The 24,329-nt window shown below is 42.0% G+C and overlaps 1 protein-coding gene across 1 annotated transcript; it reads right to left on the bottom strand.

Annotated features, from left to right (window-relative positions):
• Positions 1-5,043: 5,043 nt before the first annotated feature.
• Positions 5,044-5,364, bottom strand: LOC118020688 (U6 snRNA-associated Sm-like protein LSm3). Its single transcript, XM_035020472.1, has one exon. The coding sequence runs from the start codon at positions 5,362-5,364 to the stop codon at positions 5,059-5,061; it is 306 nt and encodes a 101-aa protein (XP_034876363.1). The 3' UTR covers positions 5,044-5,058.
• Positions 5,365-24,329: the final 18,965 nt, after the last annotated feature.

Here is a 24,329-nt window from a genome sequence, read left to right as displayed (position 1 = left end):
TTCACTTATTACCCAAGCCTCCTAGAGGCCGAGACTGGTGTAGCTCAGGGATACAAAGGCTACACAATGAGGGTGATGGAGAACCTTAAGGCACAGTTGCCTTCAATAATGCAGCTAGGATAATAGGAACTCCTACTGCCCTCCCAAAGCACTTTGTTGGTATCAATTGGAATTACTCATGTCAGCCTCTGTCTCCCCCATTAGACTGGACTCCTGGGAGCTCAGAAACCATGGTGTGTCTAATATTTTATATTGTCTTTTATATTTGTATGCCCAAGGTGCTTATTTTATTGTGTGCTTGACACATGTTTATTGAATTGAAGGATGAGCCTGAGCTGAGATTTTGTAGTAAGAAGGGAAGCTACAAAATTAGACCAAATGATAATAGCCACAGACTTACCCGCCTTCCCCCCAAGAACAATTTATACAAATTGTAGCAGTACTTTGAGCCAGGACCAGATATAGAAATAAAGAGTCTGAGACAATACAAATTATTTCTTTAAAAAGTTAGCCTTTAAATCCACAAGGAAAGAAATATATTGTATTTTGTCCTGAGTGGTGGTCAGGAACAGCTACACAAAGTGGCTGTGGGTGAACTGTTACATAACAGTGGCAACATGATTGAATTCAGAATCTGGAGGGAGAGGAAAAGTAAGAAAAAAATCCATCAAGATGCTTAATTTTAAAAGGGAAATAAAACCAAATTGCTGCATTGAAATAAATACCTGTAGTTCATTAAAAAAATAATGCAAAGACTTTAAAAATACCTTCTTGAGAAAGGAATGTCACCAATTTTGCAAATTAGATGTTGGAGGAAAAATCATATGTTGTTCACTAGAGCAGTAAACGAAATCACTGGTGGTAAAAGGGTTTCATGGGAGAAGGGAAACATTCCACAAATGACAGAAACAGGAAAGCATATAACTTCTGTCAGACCAAATTCATATCAGAAATTAGGCAGAAATTCAAGGATCACATAGAACAGGGAATGCCATTTTAATATGAACCATCTCTGAGTGCCTAGGACTCTATGGAATAAGTCACTCAAGCTGCAAGATCAAGGAATACTGAATCAAGCATGAACTATTTGGGGAAATTGTTCTGTAAAGAGAAATCATGCCTGAAAAATGCCCCAGGAATCCTCCAGGGGTTATATACATCTATAGAGAAGGAAACATATGGATGTGGTCAATATTGACTATTATCAGCCCTACACCACAGTCAGTCCAATTGTTGAAATCTTGTGAAACTGAGGGCAATGTTTAGTCAAGGGCAGATAGTTGTCTTTGAGACAGAAAACATAAAGCTGAATGGTTACTCCTACTCAACATCTTTATGAATGACCTGGAAAGGAAAAACCTGCAAATTTGCAAATAGCACTAAGTTCCTCTGAGGAGTGAAATACAGATGTTCTTCAATCATGCCGTGTGAGCACCATAAACATCACCATAAACACCAGCCAGGAGCCTCAGTGTAGGCAAGGGTCAGATAAGACACACGGTTAAAAAATAATCCCGTTTATACTTTAAAGATGTACCTCCCTGTTAGTTATGCTAGTAAGTTATGATCAAAGAAAACCTACAGGTTGAATTATCCTAGACCAGCAGTTCTCAAACCTTTTGGTCCCAAGACCCCAAAATTAAAATTTATTGAAGACTCCAAAAAGCTATTTATTAGTTCATTTTAAAATTACAATAAGCCCATTACATGTTATTATAAATAAGACAGTTTTAAGTAACTATATTTTATAAATTAAAAGATTAGTGAGAAGAATGGAATTGTGTTCATATTTTTGCAAATCTCTTTAACGTATGATTTAGGAGAAAAGAGTGGATAATTAGTTGCTTCTGCATTTAAGCTCTTGTAATACCATTTTAACTGAAGTAGATGAAGAAAATCTGGCCTCACACAGATAAATAGTTGGAAAAGGAATATATTTCCATAGCCTTTTTAAGATAACTGTGGATATTCTTCTTTAATACTACACTAAAACTCACCCAGTGGTGGTTTCTTTGAGGTTAGTTGCATTGTGGAATCTGATACCGTATTATCTTTTCATGTTCTGTTATACTAAAATCTATTGATTTACCTTGCACTTTGATTTTTTAAAAAATTTAAACCAATGCATAATTTGTGTAACATAGTGAATTATTCATTCAGAAATTATTGTCTGAATTCTCTGGATCTTCCAAATGTTGATGTTTCATTCTACACTATAAAACAATGCTCTTGTTAATATCACCATGGAACTTATCAAAGTCTTTAGGCATTGAGAGAAGCTGTCCAGTTGGCAGTGAGGGATACAGGTTTTCTGAAATTGTAATTTTTGTTTGAAATTGCAAATTTTATCATTGGCAACAAATACTGTCAGTTTTATTTCTTTGAAGGGATGGGCTCACTTCCTTCATTTCGGAGAAAATATGTCAGAAACTAAGGCCATTTTCTGTCAGGCATTCTTTCAAGTAACGTGTTCCATATAGAAAGTGAGCGTAGCTCATAATTCAATTGCATGAGTGCTTTTCTCCTCGAGACAACCTTCATATTTATAATGTGGAAGTTATTTAGGTAGCTCTCACTTTGTCACACAGGATATTAAAAACATATGTTCCCAAGGGTCAAAACTTAATAAAGTTAATAATTTTTACTACATCATGAAGCACATTCTTAAATGAAAATGCTTTTTTTTTTTTTTTTTAAACTGCCAGGGCATGGTGCTGAAGAAGACACCCAGCACTCCAGCTAAGGGGCCCGAAATTTTACCCGCTGTCGCTTTTGCACCATTGATGTTCATCCAGCACTAACAAAGGCAAACAATCTCTCAGTATTATCATGGAATTCGTTTTTACTTTGCTGGCCCTCTGAGAAGATCTCAGGGCCACCAGAGTTTGTGGACCGCATTTGAGAAGCACATTCTTACAGGCTGATCCCTGAAGGCATTGTCTCACCTTAGGTAGCCTAGAAAATGCTGTTTCATCAGCCGAGTATTGGAAATGAGATACAAAGTATTTCATAAAAAATTAAATATCTGCTTCTCTAAAAACATGACTCTTCCATAGCTGAAATATCTTTCTTTGCACATAAGGAAGATTACTTGGAGATGAGTAACTATAAATATTCAGGGTTGGAGGAACCACCTATCGGAGAAGAAAGACTGAAATAATTAGGATCTTACTTTGGAAAGGAGGGGGCTTGTTTAAAGTTTAAAAGTCATGATTTAATTTGATGGGTATTTATCAAGCACCTGTTGAGTTCCATGGGTCATAGAAAGAGATATAAATCCAGGTCCCTGCTCTTATAAGAACTAGAGTGTTGTTGGCAAGGCAGGATATATAACTGCAACAAGGGAAATGAGAATTGGGAACTAAATGGAGATAGAAGACAATAATATCAGAATCACCACAAGGCAACATGTGATCCCAAAGCTAAATGAGCGGTACCAATGGCCGGAATCCTCCAGTCTTGGTGAGCTAGATCTCACTGGCCTACAGCCAAGAGCCCCCACCCCCCCATGCTGCCACCAGGGAAATCTCAGTCCAGCAGGCTAAAAGGAGCTGTTTCCTGACTGGTGTGGCAGGGTAATTGATGGAGTCTTTGTTCATTTCCACTGTTTTCCTTGGTGTTCCTGGCCTCTAAGGTGTTTGCGGGGCTGTACTTAAGAAACTGCTTGAGGTGACCCTCTTTTCTGTGATTTAGGGAAGCCAGAACATTTCAGTTGAGTGGATAATGCAAAGTAGCATGGGTGGTGCTATAGACTGAATGTTTGTGACTTCCTTGAATTCGTGTTTGGACACCTCATCCCCAATGTGACAGTGTTTGGAGGTGTTGTTTTGGGAAGGCAAGTAGGTCCTCATGAGGGATTGGTCCTCACGAGGGTGGAATCCTCATGAGGTATTAATGCCCTTAATAAAACATATCCCAGAGAGATCACCTGACAGAGCTTTGTTCCGCCATGTGAGAACACCGGTGGCAGATGGCGTCTACAAACTAGAAAGCAGGCACTCACTGGACACGGAACCTGCTGCTGCCTTGATCTCGGACTTCCCAGTCTCCAGAACGCAAGAAATAACAAGTTTAGGGTGCCTGGGTGGCTCAGTTGGTCAAGCAACTGCCTTCAGCTCAGGTCATGATCCCGGAGTCCCGGGATCGAGTCCCGCATTGGGCTCCCCGCTCAGCGGGGAGTCTGCTTCTCCCTCTGACCCTACTCCCTCATGTTCTCTCTCTCTCTCTCAAATAAATAAATAAAATCTTAAAAAAAAAAAAGAAATAACAAGTTTACTTTTTAAACCACCTAGGCTATGGTATCTATTTTAGCAGCCCAAATGGACTAAGACAGGTGGGAAAGCAAGAAGCTAAAGCGGGAGAGAGGAAGTGATGGGATGGGGGGATGGGGCTGAAGTCAGCAAGGAAGCCCAGGAAGGTGGTGGAACCACCAGGGGGTTGGCTGGGGGGGCACCTCTAAGTTTTGCTATTTAACGTTCTCACTATGCACATCTTATCATGACCAGCTAGAAAAGTCCCTCTCAACACTCTACGTCCTCCACCATGCCTGTACCACGTTCTCCACCCGGATGGCAATCCCCGTGGTGCCTTCTTTCTTTTTTTCTGCATCTTGGTGATCACATCTATTGAAAGGGTTGGAAAAAAATTAAAATGCCCTTTAGCTTAAGAATTTTTTAGTTATCTGCAAATCAACTCGTTTCAGGAGTGGAAGAATCCTTGGTCATTTCTTAATATCAAAATGTACGCAGGTTTCTCTTTTGAATGTCTTCTACATTTAAAGAGGCAATCATACAAAAGCTCCTATATTCCATACATGATAAATTCTTTGTTTCAGCCAACTTTTTTTTTTTAAAGATATATTTTTTTAAGATTTTATTTATTTATTTGACAGAGAGAGACACAGCGAGAAAGGGAACACAAGCAGGGGGAGTGGGAGATGGAGAAGCAGGCTTCCCGCCAAGCAGGAGCCCGATGTGGGGCTCGATCCCAGGACCCTGGGACCATGACCTGAGCCGAAGGCAGACGCTTAACGACTGAGCCACCCAGGCGCCCCATGTTTCAGCCAACTCTTAATGCAGGGGCAACTAGTACACCATCTCCCCGGACAAAAAGCATTGGAATATTCCGTTTTGTTGATTTATATATCTCTTCGTATGTTTCCTCCTCAATTTCTATAGTAGTCACAGTCTCTTCCCCATCTCCCAATATCATATTTAAATGCTGATCGTAAGCATGTAATCTGCCTCGAAGCTCTCTGTCATTTCTCATTTTCCCATAAATTCGCTCATCCAGGCTGAGCCTGATGAGATCCAGGGGCTCTTCTACAGTGTTGGTAGTTTGTTGCTGATCCACGTCGCCCGCCATGTTTCAAACCCTGCGCCCTTTCCCGTCTCTCCCCCGTATTGCTTTCTAAAATATCTTAGGTTCATACAGAGTTGATGAGCTTTTACAGACTGAGGAAAAGAATGTAGGATCGCTCTAAAGTAACCCTGAAGGTCAACCAGGAAGGTTCAGAGGAGGTAGAGTTTAATGCTCCTAGTGCCAAACACAAAGGAGAAAATGAATAAAGGGGCACCTGGGTGGCTCAGTCAGTTAAGCATCTGCCTTTGGCTCAGGTCATTATCCTGGAGTCCTGGGCTTGAACCCGGGGTCAGGCTCCCTGCTCAGTGGGGAGTCTGCTTCTCCCTCTCCCTCGGCTCCTCCCCCTGCTCATGCTTGCTGTCTTTTATTCTCTCTCTCTCAAATAAATAAATAAATAAAATCTTTAAAAAAGAAAAGAAAGAAAATGAATAAAATTATAGACAGGTGCTTTCCCAAGTGGAAAGCTCTGAAAGGGTCTAAGTCAAGGCAGATCTTCAGGCTGTGGAACAACAGGTGTGTCAAATCCTGATCAAAAGTTCCCACCAAGGTTTTAATGGAACACTTGGTTTATGTGTCCATGTGATGATAAAATGTCTTAGGCCAGGCTGTCCTGGATTTGCCATGGGCTGTGAACAGCACCACCCTAATGGGAAGAGAAGAAAGGGTATGAGGACACAAGGAGAGAGCAGGAGAGTGAGAGAGTAGAAAAAACAACTAAAACCAAAGGGTGAAAGAGAGAGGTTTTCCAGAGCATGGGCAAAACTCAAGCTGAACCCAGTCTTTTTGACACCATCCTTGTGGCTCTCCACAGTTTGAATGTCTGCTGATCACCTCGCTGTGGAGCTGGGAGGCCTTCTCACCCGACTGGCTAACTCCATTCACTAACCGCATTAGTGGCTTGTTTGGCCCATGCCTGGTGGCATAACTTGGAGAACTAAGGGCCCTGTCCAAAAAACCAGGATTCGTTCACATTCCTGGGCATTTTCGGGAACGGGTGAGCTGCAGAGAGTCCATGGTGTCACGTGGATGTCTCTAGGATGATGGAAAGGAGTTTTTCCCAAGAAAGAGAGTGGAGGTGTACAAATTTGTTTCAAGAACAGGGAAATGAGGTCAAATTTATATTCATTTTGAATATAATTGGAGGTATACAGGGTGATTTTAGGGAAAATTAAGGTGGCAAGCATAGAAAGATGAGTCACTAACTTGGAGAAGATATTTTCAATATATATAACGAACAAAGGAAAGTATCCTGAGTATATAAATAATTCTTTTATTTCTTTTTAGTTTCACTAATAGCTGAATACCATATACAAAGCCTCTTTGTGTGTTTTGTGTGTGTGTATGTGTGTGGCAAAGTTTAGATTTGAGGATTAAAAATAAAAGTGGACAATATAGCATGATATGGAAAGGAGAAAGGGGCAGTGGTGGAATATCTGGGATGTCCCAGCAGTCTGGGTAGTGGCCTACATTGGGGCAGCACTAAGGAACAGAGATTGTTCAGGAGGATAGTTTCCATGAACCTACGAGATGCCTCATCCTCCGAGAGATCTGAGTGGGAAGGAAGTCTGTGAGGCCTGAGCAATTCCAGGATCCAGCTATAAATGTGGTGAGGACCTTGTTGTGGGAGAACCCAGGAGAGTCACTGGAAGAATGTAAACAGGTGGTGAGCACTATGGGCCAGGATGTGTGGAGCATGTATTTATTAGCAACTCAGCAGGAAACAGAGGGCACACTCAAGTTGGGTAATTAAGGAGAGTTTAACAAAGGTTGGTTTTAACCTCTTAGGAAATGTGACAGAAAGGGTGCAGGGCTCTGGGGCAGTAAAAATGGGGAGCCTTATCACTACCAGGCTTGAAGAGATAAAAGGATAACCCAATTACCAGAGCTTACAGAGAGAGGGGCAACAGAGAGGGTAGCCTGGCAGCTGCTGGGGAGCTATGGCTTTTGGCAGACCCTGCTGTCCTCAGTTTCCCTGCTGGCAAACACCCTGCCTTGAGATTCGCCAAATCCAACTGATCCCAGAGGACAAAGGAGCCTGGTCATGCAGATCCATACAGATTAGTCTACCAGAGCACTAAGGGCAGAGGAAAGAAGAGGGTGGATCTGGAGAAGCAAATAGAAGATATCAGCACAGAGTACATTTCTAGGCTAATCAACATGGCTTTATCTACCCACTGCAGTGTGGCTCCACCTCCTACATAGACCAACAGAGAGAAGACCGGGATGGGGGAGAGAGGGATGTGCTCAGGAATGGTATCTGCCGTGGTCATTATTTGTTTTTGTTTTTTTTGTGAAAGAATACTGTAGCAGAGGAAAAATGATTTTCCCTCTACCCTTCTGAGTTCTTAGCTGAGGCTCCTATAAGAAAAGAGAGATTGACAAGAGGCAAAGACGTTTGTCAACATGTACACCTCATGTATACATGGAAGATTCTTAGACAAAAATAAGTTACATAATAAAAAAAATAGGAAAAAAAATAAGTTACTCCCTGAGGTGGCTTAGAATTCAGGCTTAAATACCCTCTAATAGGGAAAGGGGAAGGGGTGTGTAGACCTCTTAGGAGAGAATGACTAATTTTTAGGAGAGATGAATAGGTTCTAAGAAGGATAGAAGAACAGTATGATAGTTTAGGACCAAGTTTGTCTGGGTGGTGTATCTACTTCTAGTCTCCTCTCCTGTGATAAGAGTCAGTCTTCCTTGGTTGATGAAACTGGAGGTGGGGACCTATGACAATGGAGTTGCTTCTGGAGGATCTGTCTTCAGGCAGATGAGGGGAGTTCAGAGAAAGCTTCTCCCCACCTTTGCTGTTTTTCAAGTGCCTGTAGCTCAAAATAATCAACGTGCCAAAGCAACATATTTTGGGTCCTGAACTCCTTCAGTCAAATTCTGGTGTGGCATATTCTGCTACCCTTTGAGAGTTTTTGTGAATCTTTTAAAAAAATAATGTTTACTGTTTATTACTATAAAAGAAAGATACTTTTATTGCAGAAAATCTACAAAATACAGAAAGATATAAAGAAGGAAACAAACCACAGTAGTAATCCTATCACTGAGAGATAGATACATCATTTGCATTTTGGTATTCGTCCTTCCAGTGCTTTTTCCTGTGTTCATGTGCAGAAGTGTATATGTGTGTTTGTGTTATACATCTACAGATGGATTAAAAAATAATTGAAGGAATTACAATATTTATTATACTTTGCAATTTCTACTTGTAGGCCTATGTCAAAAACTTGATGTTGCTACCCACTTTTCTCCATGGCCTTAAGGAAACGAAGGCACAAATCCTGACTGTCACTTGAACTGTTGGTGATATGCTCCGATGGAGCAGGTTGTAGAGTTGACGGGTGCAGCATAACATAGGGGAGTGCTACTGAACGTTTGTAAGGTAGAGAAAGAGCTTGAAGAGTTTCTTCACAAATGGATTTTGATTACGTGTATATATATAGCTTGGTTCCTGGATAATTCACTTTTGTAAGTATCTATTTCTTTTTGAGTAATTTTGTGTTTTAAAAATTAAGATCTATCACGTGTAGTTTATAGTCTGTTCTTTTCACTTGCCATTACATCGTGGCTATTTTCCTGTGTCATTAAATATTGTACGAAAAGTATTGTCTCCCCATCCATTATCCCTGGAGGGGACAGCCCTGATTATCAAATGACCCTGTTCACCTCTCAACCCTTTCAGTTATAACTGATTGGACCAGAGGTAGACATCTGACACAAGGACAGAGCATGGGGATAAGGGGGTTGGGGGAGGATGAGGAACCATAGGTCCAACTATGGCAAGTAATTAGTCTTTCTCAAGAATTTGGTCTGAGGGACATGGGCTGTAAAGAATATCTTGTTCATAAATTTTTGTGTATGACTATGATTGTTTCCTTGGGGCCATTCCTAGAAGGTCAATTACCTAGTCAAAAGCATTGGCAACATTAAATATCTTGATAGATGTTGCCAAGTTACTCCCCAGGAAAGTTGTATGCATATTTCCATGCACTGTAAAAAGGCTTGCTGATGTCCCCCTTTCAATTCGCAGTAGGACAGAAATATTAGTTTGAGAGGTCATAGATGAACATAGCTCTGATAAAAAGGTGGTAATGAAAGCCCACAAAAGGGGCTTAGTCACACTGTGTTTCCCTATGTTGATCTGTGTATATTTATTTTATTTTTATTTTTATTTTTTAAGATTTTTATTTATTTATTTGAGAGAGAGAGAATGAGTGAGAGAGAGCGCACATGAGAGAGGGGAGGGTCAGAGGGAGAAGCAGACTCCCTGCTGAGGAGGGAGCCCGATGAGGGACTTGATCCTGGGACTCCAGGATCATGACCTGAGCCGAAGGCAGTCGCTCAACCAACTGAGCCACCCAGGCGTCCCGATCTGGGTATATTTAAAGAAAAACTTTCATGGAGTCCTAGTTCCTTGAAAGGTCAGTTTCAAGTAGTTGCCATGGGATCTGGGGTGGGGAGGGAATCTGAGCACTAGGAAGAAGGAAATGGAGTGTGAAGATGCCCTACTAAGAAGGCAGACAGGGTTTGATGGATATGTTGGGAGAGGAAGGAGGCAGTGGTCCTCAGCTTTCCATGAGTTTACTCTTTGCCTCTCTACCAGAGTTGGAAGCCCCAAAGGGCAGCCTGCTTCCCTTGCAACATTTAGCACAGTGGGGGCACTTAGTAAAGATATTTTTCATGTTGTAGCTGAGGAGAAGAAATGATGAGATGTCCAAGAGGGAAGAGAATTCTTCTGCGGACATGGTCTGAGGCCTGAGCAGCCTTCCTCGTGACTACCATGGAATGGAGGAAATGGTTTTCCGATTGCTGGAACAGGGCTCATAAACTATGGCTCACAAGCTGTGAGCAAAAAATGGTTTTTGTAACTTTTAATAGTTGAAAAAATAAAAGAAGAGGAATACTGTATGGTATGTGAAAGTTTTATTCCATTCAAATTTCCGCATCTGTAAATAAAGTCACTGGGCAGTTGAAGAGTTGTAACAGAAACCATATGGCCCACAAAACCTAAAATATTTGCTGTGTGGCCCATTAGAGAAAAAGTTTGCCCACCCCTGTGAGAGAAGAATAGCTTCCATTTCTTGAGTACTTATCGTGTGCCAAGTACTATAGAAATCACTTTACATGTATTTCCTCATTTATTTTTGACAACACTTGACATTGTTAAAAGATAAATTGAGCCATATTTGAAAATTTTAAGAGTTTATTTGAGCAAAAATCAATTTGAATCTGGCAGCATCCAATCTAGCAGATAGAAAGGAGCTCTAAATTGTTGTACAAAATGAAAGACTTTTACAGGCACAAGGGAGAAGGAACAAGGCAGTCATCCCAGGCAAAAAAGCAGGTTGGTTATTGTAAGGTTACTTTCCTTTATGGGATGGCAGGGGTCTATCAGGCAGATAACCTAGCATGTGCTGATCAGGTAATTCCTGACTGACTGGCTTAAGATTCCATTTCTGGGAAAGCTGAAACTGAAACTGAGTTAAATCTTGACTTCGTGTCTTACATACATGACTCCATTTTGGACCTATTGCCTTGTTCTTAACACTATGAAATAGTGGATATATCATTTACCCTCATTTCACATCTAGGAAAGTTGAGGTTTTTAAAAAGTTAAGTTTTTCATACCCGGTAGAATGGTGGAGCTGAGTTTCAAATCCAGGTGTCTGATAAGTGAATCTGAAAGTTTCATTGTATGATCTGAAGAGTGGTCAATGGACATCTTCCTACAATGTTCTTTGGGCTTTCCCGTCTTCTCTGATCACTTTATCATCCCAAACCCGTACCTCCTATGGAACAGGAAAGAACATAGGAAATTTCTGGTATAACACCTGTCACTGAGCAGGCATTCAATAAATGTTAGCTAATATTATTATGAAAATATAATGACCAATAATGAAGTGGCCAAATGCCTTATTTTGCCCCATACCCGATAAACTGTAGTTAGTTACCTTATCCTTAGGTCAAATTCCTTTTGCCTGTTCCACGCACACATACATTCAAACACACAGGCATATACATGTGTACCTGTGTCTTCAAGGGCTTTCTCTCTTGAGGTAAAGCTCTTTCCACCATTTTCCCCTCCCAAACTGCAGAGTGGTACTGTTTTCTCTCTTCTTTCAGGGTATCTATTCCTTTTAATTTCTATTGTGGCTCTAATTTCTTCCAGCTGTTGCTGCAATTCCTCCCCCACCCCACCACTTCCTTGGTGCCTCTCATTTCTAATCTCTGTAAAATTCAAAAGGTTTTCTGTCCCAGGAAATAGGAAGACTTTCAGCATCAGGAGGTTTGACATGCCCATGGGGCTGTAAGTGGGCCCATATAATGACACCATTAAGTTTTTGACATTTAGATGCCTTTTATGAGCCATCTAGCTTTGTGAACTCTGTTTTTTGTCATCGGAGATTCTTAAAGGTGGAAGAGAGTTTATGAATCATTTAAGTCAACCTCTTGACTATTGTTAGAATCTCTTCTAGCACATCTTTGACAGATGGGTACCCGAGTTCACTTGGATACTTTCAGTAAGTAGGGGATAACTATCTCCCAAGGTAATCTATTCCCTTGGGAGAAACCCCATTGTTAGAAAGTTCTTCCTTATGCTGAACCGACTTTGCTACTCTGTTACATCTATCCAGTGATATCAGGAGTCAAATAAAAGAAGTCTACTTCTTCTTAGATGGGAGAGTTTTTCACACTTTTGCAGATAGTCATCGTGTCTCCCTTCTACCCTTCTGCATGAATGTTGGGTTTCCAGTCCCCATGCAGTCTAGATGGCTGCCCGTGGTAGGTGTTCATTGTGTTGTCATGATTTTTAACATCACCTGGAGCAGCATTGGACAGAAGACACATGACACAGTCTGCCCAGGACCTAATATGGTAGATTTGGACTATCGGCATGGCCTTGCAGGTTGGGATAAAAATTAAGGCAAAATCTGGGGAGATATTCAGAACTAATTGTGTATCTTATTATCAATTACAAGAGTTGTGTGTGATCCTAAATCAGTCACAAATATGTGAGAAAAATGGACTATTCCATTAACTACAAGAGCTTTTAGAGTTAGAAGAAAAAACTACTTCCCTCAAGGACTAAAGAAATGCAAAATCCAGTCCAATGGTCAGTTTGGGTAGGAATCACAAGCATCTGTGACAAGGATAAAAGCTAGGTAATATATAAAACTTGAAACCAGGAAAATAGGTTACTTGTCCTCTCTTCTTCCCCTTCTTCTACCCCACAAACGCTTTGAAGTTATGGAGCAATTTCCATAAAAACTAATAGGATTCAAAGCATTCCATCAAGTTTTCCAAAGAAGAAAATGCAGATAGTGCCCCACTGAAATCTCTGGTCATTTTGTCATCTCATGCAGAGAAGGCCATTCCCCATATTACATTAGAAGGTCATCCCCCAAGTTGTGCAGTATAGTAAAATGTTAACTTAAGGGTTAAACCCATTCCAACCTTGGAAAGATTTAAAATTGTGTAACATGTTTAAGAAACTAAAATCCAAGATATTAATATTTTCATATCAAGAAATTGACACATATTTAGTATTTTCATTTGAAATATTTAGAAATTGTTTTGAGGGGCAACCTTATTACTCCAATTTAAAATGTGTAACAGAATGTGACTTAGACTTATGATTTTCAGTACAAATCTTACTAAGTGTATACATAGTATCAGAACATTTAAGAGAATTTGAGTCATATTTATTTTTTTATTTTATTTTATTATTTTTTAAAGATTTTATTTATTCACTTGAGACAGAATGAGAGAGAGAGAGAGCACATGAGAGGGGGGAGGGTCAGAGGGAGAAGCAGGCTCCCCGCCGAGCAGGGAGCCGGATGCGGGACTCGAACCCGGGACTCCAGGATCATGACCTGAGCCGAAGGCAGTCGCTTAACCGACTGAGCCACCCAGGCGCCCCGAGAATTTGAGTCATATTTATAAATACAATTTATTTTTATAATAATTACTTAAGTACTTGGGAAGTTTTGTCTTCTATTAAGTGAGACATTAAAGAGATTTTTAAAAACATCACAGACTATATTACATTTATAAACATAGTTTAAATGTTTTAAGATCTTTAAGTTTATAATTAGGGTCAATTATTATTTAAAATCCTTTAAGAAATGATAGTTAAATTTACTGGATTGTAAGTTAATTTAAAAGCTTAAGAACTTGATTTTTAAAATACATACCTTAAAGTATTATATTATTTTAAAACACTAATAGTCTTTTCAAAAATCACTTCAAGGGCAACAAAAAACCTCACACTGAACAATGATCTCCCTGATCTTGTCATAGCCTCCCAGGCTGGGTTAGGAATTTCAGCTCAGATGAAAAATTCCTACCCACGGTAAGCTTACGACCAGTCAGTTGGTCCCTAATTTCCCTCTTCTTGAATTTTTCACATAAACTACTGTCAGTTTAGGATTACTTACTCCTCAACTTGTGCAGCTGACATTTGGGGCATGAACACAGGACTTTGCATTTATTGCTATCAATTGCCATCTTGTTAGCTTGAGACTATTATCTCTTTCTCATTAAGATTCAATGTTGGCTTACTGGGCGCCTTCACTCTCTCTCACCAACCTAGCCCCCTGTACTAACTTTTCTTCTTCCGGTGATGCTCTGGCCATGGGTAAAACGCTCAGCCCCCTCCACATTTGTTCAAATCAAATCCTGGTTGAGAGGATAGTCAGTTCCTTAGGCCTCCTCTCTTTCTGACTTTCTCTAGCAAATATGGGTGAACAGTCATTTTGGCCCTCAACTGCATGATAAAATGCATTAACTTAACTGTCCCTTCCAAGCTGTTAGCTCTGGTAGGGCAAGTGACCTCTAGCAGAGTTAGAGGGTGATCAATAGGCATTTGTTGAATGAAAGGATTTCCTTAGAAGCATCACTGCACACAATCTACATTACCACCTGTGTGCAGATGCCTCTTCAACCGTACAGATATGACCGACTTCTCAAACTCTTGCTAGGGCGTCTCTCTAAGTATAGCAGTAGTTAGTGTTTATGAAATATTTAAGATACATACCAGACACTTCAAAGTGCTTTCCTTGCACTAACTCATTTGTTCTTCACAACATCTCTGAGAAAGATACTACTATTGTTTCTTTTTTTAAAGATTTTATTTATTTATTTGACAGAGAGAGAGATAGCGAGAGCAGGAACACAAGCAGGGGGAGTGGGAGAGGGAGAAGCAGGCTTCCCGCCGAGCAGGGAGCCCGATGTGGGGCACGATCCAGGACCCTGGGATCATGACCTGAGCCAAAGGCAGACGCTTAACGACTGAGCCACCCAGGCGCCCACTACTATTGTTTCTATTTAGCCAAGGAATGGATGAGTAATGTTACTCACACAGGTAGTAAGTGATAGAACATACTGGGATCTGAACCTCGATCATTTGGCTCCGGGATCTGCACTTCACAGGATGCCCAGAGAGAAGCTTAGTTACAAATTATAAGGAACCTTATCATTAGAAAAAACTTCAAGTATCCTCTAGACCCAGTGATCTTCAATCTGGAGCATTTGTATTTCTAGGGGAATGGGAAGATTTTTCAAGCAGTGCTTACGTATAGATATTTGAAGAGAACTTATTTTTAGATCCATAACTTCTACATTATTATTATTAAGCTTGATCTTTTTATTAAAGTTGATCTGCCCGAGAAGTGGCTCATTTTTCCACCTTGCAAAAGGATGACATGGTCCTTGTTCACCTACAATTTTACTTGGCTGCCTTCTTCTAAGATATAAAATGTCCTGGGCACCAAGCCAAAAGGAAGCCTTAACTGGGGAGGACAGCATGAAGCTCAGGACAGCCAATCTTTTGGGGAGCATTTCTGGTTAACTGCCTAAAAAGAGAGAACTGTAAGAGGCTTGTCCACAATCCCAAACTAGTTACTGGTAGAGGTGAGAGAGAAGCTTGGTCTCTAATCACGGAAGGAAAGGATAAGTTTTGACAGAAAGGAGCAGAGAGGAAATTCCAGTCGGAAGAGTGGTGCAGGGGAAGTTTAGAGACAGAAATCTGTAAACCTTATATTAGAGACCTACAGATTTGCTAGTCTAGGTCTGATCTTTGGAAGAATGAGAAAATGGGCTAGTTCAAGGACAGCAAAGAGATTTGAAACCTGTCCTTGAAGAGACATAAAGCTGCAGTAAATTCCTAAACAGAAGAATCCCAAATGTTTTAGCAGGAGAATGGGGTGGGATAGAGATCTTAAAGGAGAGTGTTCAGGAGACTGCTGCAGTAATTTAGGAGTGTCATGCAAGCTCCTTGACCTGATAGAGGCTGCAGAACTGGAAAAGAAAGAGCAGGGCCAAATGAGGGTGCAGAGAAAAACCCACAGGAATTTGGTGTAAATACTGAAGGAAGAGCAAATATGGCTCCTAAGGAGAATGAATCATCAAAGAGAATGATCTTAGGCAAAGAACATGGAATTGATACTGGAAGGACTGTAGCAAACACTATAAAGAAAGAGAGTATGTATCTATTTTCAGATGAGTTCAGGTGTCTGTATTGAACAAATCCTAGACACTGAAGGAAACTGGAATTGTAATATAGAGACACTGTCAGAAATTTGAGACAACACAAGAAACACATTAGAGATGAGCAAATGTACCCCCTTTAAAATAGTGGTGGGAGCAGTAGCTCATGGAAGAAATAGATCTATAGCATTGACATCGATCTCCTAGCAAAATTCTGGGTGCACACATCAGCAGAGAGGCTAAGCTCCTAAGCTCTCTCATCAAACGGACTTTAAAGGAGCAAATCTCAGTTCCTCCACTTTCTAGCAGTGAACCTGACACTTAACCTCTCTGAGCCTTAGGGTTCTTCATCTGCAAACAGGAGATGATAATGACCCCTTCATGGGGCTGTGGTGATGATGTAATGAGCTCCTGTACGTAAAGTATTCTCTACAGTGCACGGTAGATGGAAAGCTTTCAATAAATTATAATAATTACGGCTACAATTTTGCAAACACATCCTTAATCAGATGACTGGCGAAGAGAAGGCTTGGAAAAAGAATTAGTGATAGTCGATCAGTCATTCATTCTACAAATATTTATTGAGGACCTACTAGGGATCTTCCCTAGGGAGGAAAGAGAAGACATAGAAAGGAATTGTGATTTATATTCTATCTGAAAAAGAAGGATTTGGCTTATTCATTAACTATCCCGAGTTTCCATTACTGGTTACGCTGTATACAGTTCTTTCTGCTTGATCTGGCAGGGAGGTTGTAATTCTGCATTTTTGTGTGTGGCATTGCAATCTATCCGTTGCCATGGAGAGATAAAGTAAAAGAAGGCAAACCCTGGCTTCAATACAAACAGTGTCAAAGAACAAATATAGAAAAAAGTAATGAAAACAAATGGAAAAAGCAAAATGGCTTTTTGCTTGAATGTGTACATGACTGCATGAAATCTCTTTTGTCATGAGGTAAAATAGGAAATAGAATCAATACCCCGTATTTTAAATATTGATTTGAATTCATATTTTAAGTGCATTAAACTAGCCGTGAAGATATCACGAGCAGAATGGAGAACATATTAATTGTAAATTACTTCTTTACTTTATCTTCCTAGATGGTTAGAGCTCATTTTTTTTTTAAAGATTTTATTTATTTATTTGAGAGAGAGAGAATGGGAGACAGAGAGCATGAGAGGGAGGAGGGTCAGAGGGAGAAGCAGACTCCCTGCTGAGCAGGGAGCCCGATGCGGGACTCGATCCAGGGACCCCAGGATCATGACCTGAGCCGAAGGCAGTCGCTTAACCAACTGAGCCACCCAGGCGCCCTAGAGCTAATTTTATAGCCAGTTTGGACTCTGGGAACCCAACACCTGGGTTGTTTGAATTGCAAAAAGGATGTGAGGCTGTGTGGTTCCTTGTCATTTAGACTTGGCAAAAGACAGTTTAAGAAATTTCTGTTACATCATTTAAGTTCCCATTCTCTTGCTGTAAACCCTCACCCTCCTGGAGAAAGGCACAGCCACAATAAGGCGGTCAATGTTTATTAAGCACCTACTACATTTTATATACTTGCAATGTATTGTTTCACTTATTGCACATGATGGGCCCAAGAAACAAAGAAATGAAGGTTCAGAGAAGCTGTGTGATTTGCCCAAGGTCTCCCTGCTCGGAAGAGGAAGGTCAGGGATTTGTAACTCAAATCTTCTGACTCTGAGCTCAGGCTCTGTGTACTTCACAATGCTACCTCTTGTCAAATAAAGTGGTTTAGGGGCCCTCCCCTGTATGGCTTTTGTGAGGGCCCGTTGTTGCAGGCACTACAGAATGTTCTAGGTAGAGAGGAAAAGCCAGGTTGTCATTAGGAGGCATTTCTGGTAAATTGCCTGAAGAGATCCCAGAGAAAAGGCCCTGAATTTCTCCCATTCTGGGCATTTGAAGTCTAAATAAATATTTGCTTTTCTACCTAATTTGTGTTCACAATTTTTTTACCCTTTCTCCCTAAAGAAAGCCTCACATATTGCACAAGCATCAGGACGTGTCTCTGTGTGTTGGCGCCGTGGGGCAGTAGGAAAAGTGTCCGAAAAGGTAGGGAAACTAAGGCAGGGGGGTTCAGAAGTCTCCCTCAGCTGCCAGTGAGGCTGCCGGCTGGCTCCGTACACTCGCAGCTCTGCTGGGAGGTCGTGGCCGGTGCACACCCTCCTCATCCTTCCTCAGACACGCGACTGCTTGGGGCAGCTGCTATCCCAACTTAGAAGTACCCAGCTCTGTCGCCCATGCCCACTGAGCATGGGCTCGGATCCTCCCTGAGTAGAAGTTTTCGATTAAAAACACCTTGTAAAAAAGGCTAGAGATGTCATTTGGTCAGCTTTGCACGTGGAAACCTTCCAGAGGCAGTGGGAAAGAAAGGCCCATAGGCAGGGGGCCCTGGAAAGGAGGATGCCTTTGAGAATCAGTCTCGGCAGCCTGGCGAAGCTCTAAAGAACCAGTCGATCACCGAGACCCCCTTCGGCACACTCTGCCACCTGCCAGACCCACATCTGTTGCCACGTCTTCCTTGCCGACTGTGCCCGTCCCAGCTCCCGTGGTTCTCCCTCCACAGCAGGAAGAAGTCACAAGCCAGTGGGGGCGACACATTCTCAGACTGTGTCTGCATAAGAATCAAAGCAATAATCTGGATAATTCAGGGTGGAAAACTTATTTTTGCATTAACCTTGCTGATAACTTATTTCAGACATTTTCCTCTGAGAAATGTCCTGATCATTGCTCCCAATTTCTGCCTCACTTTAAAAGGCAAGAAATAATCTCAGAGTTCCTGTCCTAAGAGGTTCAGTCCCAAGAGGTAAGCCGGTTGAGGTAGAATAAATCTTTTCAAGGCATGCTGCCTTGTTTCTTGGAAATCGATCTTGATCTTAAGCAGACTAAGAACTTGTAGACTTTGGATGCCAAGCCTGTGTCTGTCTGCTTTCTCCTTTCCACCATCCTAAGCACCGCCTCTGCCTCTGCCCTGACATCCAGTTGCAATGGTCTTGAACCTTTGAGGGCTCAGCTTCTCTTCCAGCTGAGGCCCAGAGGCTCAGAAGGCTGAAATGAGGTTCTCTGAAGACCCAAGCTACATCCCGCTTATCGCTCTAGAGGCCAGTGCCACCCAGTAGAAGTGTCTGCTGTGTCAGAAAGGTTCCTCGATGTTGTGCAATATAGTACCATTAGTCATACCTGGCTGTGGGCACCTGAAAGATGGCTAATGTGCCCAAGGAAACGGAGTTTTTAACTTTATTTAATTTGAATCGTTTAAATTGAAATGGGCTCATGAGGTTAGGGGCTGCCACACCAAACAGCACCACTCCGCATCCTCCCATTGCCTCTGCCCCAGGCCTGCGCATGCTTGTGTTTCTGGTTTTCAGAACCAAAACCATCAGGTAAGTGTATTAACACTGGGAATGTGAAGAAATTGGTGGTATCAGACTTTCCATAAACATCTGAAATGGGTCGCTTTGCCCTTGTTGTTCTGTAATTGATATTAAAGTGAGGCTCAGAGCTGTGGAGCGCCCGCTAGGTGCATCATAAATACATAATTGTGTGTGTGTGTGTGTGTGTGTGTGTGTGTGTGTGTGTGTGTGTGACATAAATATCCTACAACCTTCTGCCTCCCCAGGCCCTTGACAATGTCTGTGAGGCTGACAGGAATAGAGGTTGGGGATGCTGGTTGAAGAAATGAAGGAAGTAGAGGAAGGGGTCCACCACATTACCTGTGAAGGAGCTTGAGCCCATGGGGCTGGGAGGAATGAGAAGATGTTTAAGAGGCAGATGGGAGGGCAGGGGTTTTAGGGAGGGAAAGAGATGAGGGACTGGGGCAGCTGTCACCTGATGTGGGATCTTGGGGACTCACTTGGGTCAAGGGTTCTAAGGATAATTACCATGGCACCTTCTAGACTGTCCTAGGCACTGTTCTTTCCTCCTCTTTCTCCTCCCCCTTCTTCTTTTTCTTCTTCTTCTTCTTCCTCTTCTTCTTCTTTTTATTTGTGTGTGTGAGAGAGAGAGAGAGAACATGCAAGTGTGAGCTGGGGGAGGGGCAGAGTGGGAGGGAGAGGGATAAGCAGACTCCACACTGGGCACAGAGCCCGATACAGGGCTCCATCTCACACCCCTGAGATCATGACCTGAGCCGAAACCAAGAGTTGGACGCTTCACCGACTGAGCCACCCAGGCGCCCCATTGGGCACTGTTCTTCACATCTATTAGCACATTTAATCCTGAGACTCTAGGCCTCAGCCATAGGAGAAAATGAGCCCCCAGAAGTTCAAGACCACTGGAACTAGATGTTAGGAGAAGCAAGGGCGGTGTTCGGGACCTTAGGAAGGAGAATGGAGACAGACCTAGGCCCTGCATCTAAATTCCAGAAGCTCTGTCTAGCCCACCTACAATCAAGATAGATTTCTAAGAAGCAAGGCAACTGGCCTCAAAAAGATCTGTCCTACCTCGGCAGTTCTACTTCTTGCAGTTTCTGGTTCTGGGAGCTAAATACTGCTATTACCTTCATTTCACAGATGAACAGACTGAGGCATAGACATGACCTAAAAAAACTGGTCCAAGGACACACAACTAAGAGATGAGGGAGCCCGGATTTGAATGCAGGCAGTCCGGCTTTCAAGTCCATGGCTGAGTGAGATGCGCCCTGCCCTTTGTTGGCCCTGTTTGTCATCTCTAAAGAGACCTCCATATGGATATAATTGCTTTCCAAGGTATTTTGGATTTGAGTTCTGTTTCCTCTGAGTGTGACACTGAGGCTGGGCAGGATGGAAAGAAGGTCCAGTTTTATCTGAGGGCCATACATGGTCTCCCGACAGCTCCCAGAGGTATCTGTGCTTCGCCCTATCTTACAGATTCTGAGAGAGTGAATTACATAGCCCAAATCAAGTCACAAGGGTTTAAAGAAGGGTCTGTTGACTTCTCCTGTTCTTTCAATTACGCTGATGGGTTTTGCTTCCCAGCTACACCTATAGACCTCCCTTAGCCTTAGAAAAAGTCACTGGATTTTTTTTTTTTTTTTACCTAAATATTGAATGAGTGAGAAGACACTGAGGGGATTTGACAGGAAGGAAACAGGCCACAGTCCTGCCCTGGAGCCGGCAGTCTCGTGCAGGGCTACTCCACGTTAATTATGAAGGATGAGTCCCAAGGCAGCAAAGAAAAAGTGAAGATGGTTTGCAGAAAATGAGATTTGTGAGGAGAGGCCTATGGAATTGGGTTCATAGATTTTAAGCATGTTTCTCAACTCTTCCTTCCTACCCGAAAATGGCTTGGAAAGCTTTAAAAATACAGATATCCATATATTATTCATTCCGATCAAATAAGACACAGTGGTGCCTCAGTAAACTTGCTTTTGATATCAGAAGTGCTCTCACTGAGAAATACATACTGCAGACGTAGCTTCCAGCAGCAGGCCCGAAATGAGCAATTCTCTCATTGTAGGGACAAGGATGAGAGAAGAGACAGGTGTACACGCGACCGCGGGCGGGTTACACTCCCAGGCCGCCCGTTGGTGAAGCAGGTGCAGCTTGACTGTAGGCTGAAGACCTGCGTTGAAATTCTGGTTCTGGCCCTTATCGTTGTGTGATTTTAACCATGTCCGTTGATTTTCTCCCAAGCTTTAATTTTATCAACTGGAAATTGGGGGGTGTTTTGCTACTTTACCGCTACCCGTCGTGTGAAATTGGTTTTGAAGATTTAAAATTAGCGATTGCCAAATTACCCTGGCATCCAGCAGGTGCTCAGTGGCTTTCAAGAAATCTGTCTCAAGGATAAATTAAGAAGAAGATTTGGAATGAAAATGGCTGCTGGACATAGGAATGTGCCATCAGGGGAAATAATGAATTTCACTCAGGAGATTTGAAATAATTTGTGATTTCCCCGGCACGCAGTACTGTCCTTTACTTTAAAGTTTCCTTATGATTAAAGAAATTGGCCATGGCATTATTTTCTGACTGAGGAAAAAAAATCAATTATAAGACATACCTTTCATTTTTTAAAGGATTTTTCATCAACAGTACACTTTTATCAATGAGTAATTATATTTCTTAATTACACAAATGTCCATCAAACATGATTCCTTTCAAATGCTACAAAGCATTGGGCATTTCCTGAAAAGTCTGTTATCTGTTAAATGGCTGCCATGGAAATTCTTTTAAAGGCTGAGTTAAAACCAGACCTGCATTAAAGTGCTTTAGAAGTATCAACAGAAGAGCTAATTAATTCTCTTCAAAGATGTTCAAATAGTTTAGAGTTATGACTGTAACATTGAAGGAAATGAATGACTGTCATCTAGCAAGTAATTACTCCCCCTGCAAGGAGAGGGTAACGTTATAGAGTGCAAATCCTCTAACCTTTATGACAGAAATACCAAAACCTGCAAGTGGGCACATACATTCTTGGGTTTCTTTCATTGAAGAAAAAGGATTCCTAATATGGAGTAACTGTTAGTCCTGCTCTTTCACAATGTGGTCAGACAATGTCCACCGGCGACTACTGGGAAATTCACCTGCTTTATCATGAATTTTTGCAAGAAATAGAAGGGATCCTTTTCCAAAGGTGAAGTTGAAGTGACTAGACCCCGAGTGTGCTTGCCCAGGATTCCCTAGAGCCCATTTTGGGGTTGGTATAGTTGCTAGTCAACTTTAGTCAGTAGAGCCCCAACTGATGACAACATCTGCCTACTTTTCTCTATACCAACAGGGCAAAGCTTGTTCTGCCCCTTAATAAGCCTGCTCAGCTGCCTCAGTTTCCCTGCTATGCTTCGGAGAAGGTTTATCAGCAAAGACGGCAGTTGACCCTCCATGAGCGCCTCCTTCACAGACATTCATACCCGATGCTGGGGATGGGCCCCATGGTAATGGTGGGTGCTTTCTTTTCAGTCTACATCATGGGATCAGTACTGCTACACTGTCTCCTCCCAGGACCAAGTCAGGTCAGGGTTCACTGATGGATTGGTAGTTGGGAAAGAGCTTGATTTTGATGTCAGAGACCAGAGTGGACCTGCCCGTTCCCAGCTGTGTGACCTTGGGAGAGCAAGTGACCCTCTCTACACCCAGATGTCCTTAGCTATACGACAGTGATGAAATCAGTTTAATGTAAGGATTAAATGAGACAACGCATTGACAGCACCCAGCACCTAACAGGCCACTCTTAGCACAGAAACGTGATTTAAAAAAATTAGTTCTTGTTCCTGGTGGTTACTTGTGTGGAAAATGATGCATTAGATTACAAAGAGGGTTAGAGAGAATAATAGGAAAACCTGTATTTCTGGAAAATGATTGAATTATACCAAAGGCATAATAAACAGTTCCTTAGAAAAGCTGGTTATAAAACTATGTACTTCTTTTTTTTTTTTAAGATTTTATTTATTTATTTGAGAGAGAGAGACAGAGAGAGGGAGAGCACAGAAGGAGAGTGAGAGGGAGAAGCAGACTCCCTGCTGAGCAGAGAGCCGGGCGTGGGACTTGGTCCCAGGACCCTGAGATCATGACCTGAGCCGAAGGCAGACGCTTAACCGACTGAGCCAGCCAGGCACCCCCAAACTATGTATTTCTTATGCTTGTTATAAAAACACATATGTAACACACATAATCATATTAATGGGAAAAGCCTTGGAGAATATGTAATCAGAGATTATCAACGGTTCCCTGTTATGTGTGGTGAGATTTTATCTTTTTGCATAAGTAGATTTTCTAATTCTTCTTCAATGAATATGCATTACTTACGAAATTAAAATCCATTTCTAAAAGCATTTGGTAGTACTTAAATGGCATCGTTCATTTAAATTATACCTTTATCCCAGTTCCTTCTTTCACATTAGAACATCGGCACTCCTAGGGCCCAAGAAGCCATCCTCCTTGCACAGAGTGGCAGGTGCCCAGGCCTGTGTCCCAAGGTCATGGGTCTGGGACAAGGGAGAGAGAATCTAGTGAAGAACCAAGGAAGAGTGCTAACTCAAGAAATGGTTTTCCAGGCAGGAATCTAGGTGGAAGAAATATTTATAAAGTGGGCAAGGGTGCCCAGTCAGGTCTGTTACTCCTAGGTTTCTCCCTGCATCTCTACCTGCCTACTCTGTCTCAATAGGATGCATTTGCATGCCGCTCCACACCTCCAGACCTCCACATGTACACACACACACACACACACACACACGTGCATTTCCATGTTGTTCAAATCCTAGTCATAGAAGATGGGCAAGCCCCCCAAGATCTGAGGTCCTCCTGGCCAGGTTGGATTAGGTGGAGAATCTTCCTGGGAAACTCTAGTGGCTGAATGGAAAGAGGGAGAATTCTAGACTGGTTGAGAAGGAAAACAGAGGTCTGAGCCAGAGAAGAGGTGCCCCGGTATTCTGCCAAATGGGTGAGCGGAGGCTGAAAGAAAAACCAGGTCAGAGGCAGGCGAGATGGGGAGCCGGACGAGAAAGAAGCTAAGTGGGTATAGCAGGTCCATGCAGCACAAGGAACTG

The sequence above is a fragment of the Mirounga leonina genome, unplaced genomic scaffold, assembly GCF_011800145.1.
Source record: "Mirounga leonina isolate KUSES-001 unplaced genomic scaffold, KU_Mleo_1.0 Mir_114, whole genome shotgun sequence".
In the NCBI taxonomy this organism is placed as follows: Eukaryota; Metazoa; Chordata; class Mammalia; order Carnivora; family Phocidae; genus Mirounga; species Mirounga leonina.
The sequence above is the reverse complement of the archived record's forward strand: the minus strand, read 5'-3'. Positions and strand labels throughout refer to the sequence as shown.

Excerpts from the sequence above, each read along its gene's own strand:
- LOC118020688 (XM_035020472.1), bottom strand. The coding sequence starts at position 5,364 with ATGGCGGGCGACGTGGATCAGCAACAAACTACCAACACTGTAGAAGAG.